A 4,908-nucleotide genomic window follows, 5' to 3' on the forward strand; every position below is an offset into this window, starting at 1 on the left:
CATTAGCGAGGTCCGCTTTAACGCCTCGCTTTCCAATGGAACACCCTAAGTAGGACTTCTTCTCTGCCAAAAATGCATTTCGATGCATTGGCATACAATATATTAGTACGCATACACTCGAGCACCGCTCGCAAATGGACACAATAGAATTGCCACGTAGGATGCGTTCGCATCCTACGTTTTACGTTGGTCGGCTCCGCCCGTACCATCAGTACGCGGCTTCTTCCGAGGACGGATTTGACCACCCTTTTCACGAATCCCCAAAAGATTTTTGAGATCGCGAAACAGGTTCTCATGTTGAACCTGAAATTTCTCATGCCGGTTCCGAATATCCTCGAAACTACGATGAGCTGACGAGAGCGCATCGCGAACAGCATGATACTTCCGCTCGTGCTCCAACATGGAGTACGAACGGTCTTCCAACAGCTCGATATGGTGAGCCTGCTCCGTCTGCTCCAACGAGCGACGCTTGCCGCGCTCGTGGTCAAGTCCCTTCTCCAAATCATGGAGGAAGTGATCGATTTTGTCGATCCTCGACATTTGATCCGACATACGGTTCGGATCTAATTTCCCCTCCTCCACCACAACCATTGGTGGATTCCCGTGGTGGTCAACGTTTCCTTGTGGAACGTATACAGAGCCACCGTGATGTGAAGGGGCAGCGAACGAGTTATCTTGTTCGCTGGCGTGGTTATCCACCTTCACATGACAGCTGGGAGCCTCGTTCCCAGCTGATTGCTGACGTTGAGGGCCTCGTCCGTCAGTATGACGAGACTTACCCGATGGTTCAGAAGGCCCATCGGAAAACACGCGCCCCTGGCGCATGTAAATTGATTGCAAAACGTCAATCGCATCGCGCATCTCGATAGAGATGCGAATCCTTCCCCAGGCGAAGAAAGGGAATACACATTCTCTTTAACTCTTTTTTTTTGTCAACACAAAACGGACAGGGATCACCCCACGTGAGGCATGGATGCCCAGCCTCACGTGACAACCGATGGAATTAATACTTTGCACCGGTTGGAGTTCTTTTCTCAAATTAAACGCGATCCGCGTTAAGCTTTTGAAGCCAAGCTTCACTCCAATGTCTTTGACATTGCGAATGAACGCACTCCAGGCTTGCATAAGCGAGACTTTATCTCGCTTATTATTGCCACTAAACCATCGATGCTTAAGAAAAGCATCGAGATAGAAATCTTCCTCAGCGCGAAAGTTCTTCGCGCTGGGATCAAGGCCATGTAGCTTTGTCGCAATAAATAAAGGATATTTATTGTGAGGAGTAGTTTCTCCAGACAAGCTATTGATAAGCCTTTCTTGCAAAATCCACGGCTTCTTTTCAGGGGCAATATGACACATTTTACTGTCTTTACTCCCCTGAGTGGTACCCACTGAAGCAGGGGTACCACAAAAACTTTTCTTACGATGGCTTACACCATCGTCGTCACCTTGCACAGAGACACGTGCAGGTGACCGTATGGGAGATCGTACGGGCGATGAGGGATCATCCTCATCGTCGGATCCAAATAGACTGTTTACTCGTCCATCAGAATGAGCCCTCTCATTCGAAGGCTCATAGTCAGCCGCCTGACGGATATCGGGCGACTGTTCCATTCTCCCCGAGTCGGCCACTTCATCCGACTCGCACTCGTAGTCGACCTCCAAAGAGGGGTCGTATTCACGTGGTGAATCACCACGTGCACTCGCAACATCTAGTGTTGTGCGAGTAAAAGACACTACGGCAGACGTTCCGTCTGCCGCAAGAGATAATAGCGCGTCACCCGCGGCTGCACGAACCGCAGCCGAAGGCGCAGCACTATCGTCACCCCGCATGAGTTGATCCTTCATGCGATGGAATTTAAAATGATGGATCTGACCAATCAACATCGTTTTAGAAATTAAGTGGTCAGATAGCGACCACTCCATCCAATGACAGCCAGAGTGATTGTCGTTTAAGGGAGGGGTGATGTAACGGGGTGTATCGTTACATGAAATCAACACTTAAAGGTTGTTAATTAATATATCATCGAAAAGGTAGATAATATTTGATGATTATTACTTTATATAGTAATATCCTGAATTCTTATCCATACATAGGTATAGGCCATTATATCTATTTATTCCGCAGACTAATCAGCTATAGGAGTAATCAAAGAGAGTTACAAATAAGATAGAGATAAGAATTCATTTACATGTTAAGTATTAGGTTATAGTTAAGTCAGCATTTACAAAGATAGATTAAGAGACACTTAACTATATTAATACAGTTTTCATTTTACCCTCTTAAGTCAACTTGCCTTAAGAGAAGTCTTCCTCTGCACGTACAGTGTACGTCACCTCAATAAAGGCACCACTCACAACTGAAGCAGTGTGAAGTGGACTTGTACTGAAACAGTACAAGTCGTAGTGCCCATTACACTCTCTCTCTCTTTTGTTTACATCTACAGCTGATTAGTCTGCGGAATAAATAGATATAATGGTCTATACCTATTTATGGATAAGAATTCTGAACATTACTATATAAAGTAATGTCCTCCAAATATTATCTACCTCTTCGATAATATATTACTTAACAACCTTTAAGTGTTAATTTCATGTAACGATGCACCCGTTACACTAAAAGTCCTGACTTAAGGAGCAAGGTAATTCCGCTTCAAAGAGTAATGTAACACCTTCCGCACAACATTTTTCCAAAGGGTGATGAGAAAGAAAATTCCGCAATTCCCAAGGAAGAATACTGCAATGAAGGTGGTGGTTCGAATGGCATAGCTTGGAAGTTAAAACAGGAGCAAAAATGAATGTTGGCTGCATTTATATTTTTATGCGTTCTGATTGGCTATATGTCGCAAAAGGGCGTGTACATTTAGCAGTGGCCTTTATTTATTATAAATGGAAACTGGCACTGTGGTGCTGGTGACTCATTCAGCAAGTGGTGGCTCATTTCGGGCGCTTTTAGCGTGCTATTCCTCCACTTTTCCATTTAAACTAAGTTTTTGTAGCCTGGAACGTCCTTACGAAAAGCTGAAAGTCGCGTTGAATGGCCAAGCGAGCTGGACGCTAGCCGCTGCCAAGTATGCCACCTTCTTGGTGGAGCCGGATGCTTCTGATGAGGTAAAAGGTGTCGAGCTTCTGGTTCATTTTAAGGCGGTGGCTTACCAGAAGAAAATAAGTCGTACTAAGTCCATTGGATGGTACCTCGGCATGACTTCATCAGGACTTATTGGTGACGCCGGCAAAGGCAACGGTAGTCTCTTCCGTATGGCAATTGTGTCGACACAAGCATCCTTTGTACTAGACGCCTCTCGGTCAGTGATGACTCGACACCCATTAATTCTGAGCGATTCACAGCGACGATTGTTTATTCAAAACGGCTACTTACAGATTCGTGGTGTCGTTCCGATGCATCTAGTCAATACAGCGTTACGGACCATTAATCATAAGCTTGGTGTTGCCAAAAACTTAAGCAATGGTGGAGCGGAAGGAGCAGTAAAACTGGCAGGCAACACGTCTAATAGCAAATCAATATTGGATCTTTTTTATCTTTCCGACGTCGGCAAATACGTAGAAGCTCTTGTCGGTGCTGGTCAAGTGGTGCCACCCGTAGGAGCTCAGATTGCGCTAAGATTCCCTGAAATTGGCGAGCCACAGGAACCGCTGGGAACGGAATGGCATACCGATGGGATGCGGCAGGGCTGTATTCATCCGTTTACTTTGCTCGTGGGCATCGCTCTTTCGAACGTATCCGAGCCTTTAAGCGGAAATTTGACAGTATTTCCTGGATCGCATAAACTCCTTCAAAATAGGTTCACTTCCGATGGTAAACTTAATGGTTATGATGACGAGTGCATCAAGGCTGAGAGTATCTGGGGCGATGGTACACTACCAGACTTGGGTACACCTGTCCAGCTCCTAGCATCCCGCGGTGATTTAGTACTGGCACACCCTAATCTTGCACATCGTGGTGGTCTCAATTTCTCTCCAGACATTCGCTACCAAGTTTACTTTCGGATTAAACACAAAAAGTTTAATGAGCTGCGAAACCGGTGTGTTACGAACCTTTGGGCAGATTTAAGGGGTCTCGGCATCGACAGTACAAATTCTATGAATGAAAACGATAAGGATTTATTATGTAGTGAACCATTGACAAATAGACAAAGTTTGCAGTGAGCAATGAACTAATCACATACGTAAGAGCTACAAGCCCTCGGCCACCAAATTTAAGATGTGGTCTTTACACGCTACTCTTTTAGACTCATGCTTGACAGAGGCTGGCGAATGCTTGCGCTCAAATCCACTAAATGCTGCACTTTGGTACACCTTGGCCAATTGTACACTATCGTTTAGATACATGTTTTCCACATTGTTGCTGCTTGCAACTGATTGACTTGGCGTCCGCGACAACGAAGCCTGTTTAGGCGCAGGTGGAGCAGAGATTCCATTTGTTGACGCCAAAATATCCTGAAAAGTCATCTTTCGCCGCCGTGCATCCGCAAACTGACCCATGTCAAGCGTACGCGATCGACTGTCACGCGGTTGGCCCATTGTAGGGCCATTTGAGGTTACAGTTGGTGGCGAACGGCTCATCAGATTGCGACTAGACAGCGATGGCAATGCACTTCCCGCTGATTGCTGCTGGCTGCTACCTACAGAGCTAATTGAAGTAGGATGGTTTAGGTAGGGGCTGGCAGTCATGGTCATAGAGCGCATTCGGGACACGCTACGACCTGGGTAACGCACAACAGAGGAGAAATTGGCATATCGGGTGTCGCTAAGCTTTTGACGGCTTGAAGGCGGAGGACCCATCAAGTTTCCAGCTGACGATATAGAGGTAGCCCGAGAAGGAAACATTAGATTTCCACTGGCCGGTATGGATCGACGCTCGCCGTATGCAGGTAGGGGGGGAAAAGCCAT

At 46.2% G+C, this 4,908-nt stretch overlaps 2 protein-coding genes across 2 annotated transcripts; one reads left to right on the forward strand and one right to left on the reverse strand.

Annotated features, from left to right (window-relative positions):
• Positions 1 to 3,198: 3,198 nt before the first annotated feature.
• On the forward strand, positions 3,199 to 4,164 carry CCR75_009772 (uncharacterized protein; the record flags this gene model as incomplete). The annotated part of the gene is made up of 1 exon (XM_067967810.1): positions 3,199 to 4,164. The coding sequence occupies one exon, from the start codon at positions 3,199 to 3,201 to the stop codon at positions 4,162 to 4,164; it is 966 nt and encodes a 321-aa protein (XP_067820248.1).
• A 27-nt stretch (positions 4,165 to 4,191) lies between these two features.
• On the reverse strand, positions 4,192 to 4,845 carry CCR75_009771 (uncharacterized protein; the record flags this gene model as incomplete). Its single annotated transcript, XM_067967809.1, has 1 exon — positions 4,192 to 4,845. One exon carries the CDS (start codon positions 4,843 to 4,845, stop codon positions 4,192 to 4,194), a length of 654 nt encoding a protein of 217 aa, XP_067820249.1.
• Positions 4,846 to 4,908: the final 63 nt, after the last annotated feature.

The sequence above is a fragment of the Bremia lactucae genome, linkage group LG1 (assembly GCF_004359215.1).
Source record: "Bremia lactucae strain SF5 linkage group LG1, whole genome shotgun sequence".
NCBI classification, from domain to species: domain Eukaryota; phylum Oomycota; class Peronosporomycetes; order Peronosporales; family Peronosporaceae; genus Bremia; species Bremia lactucae.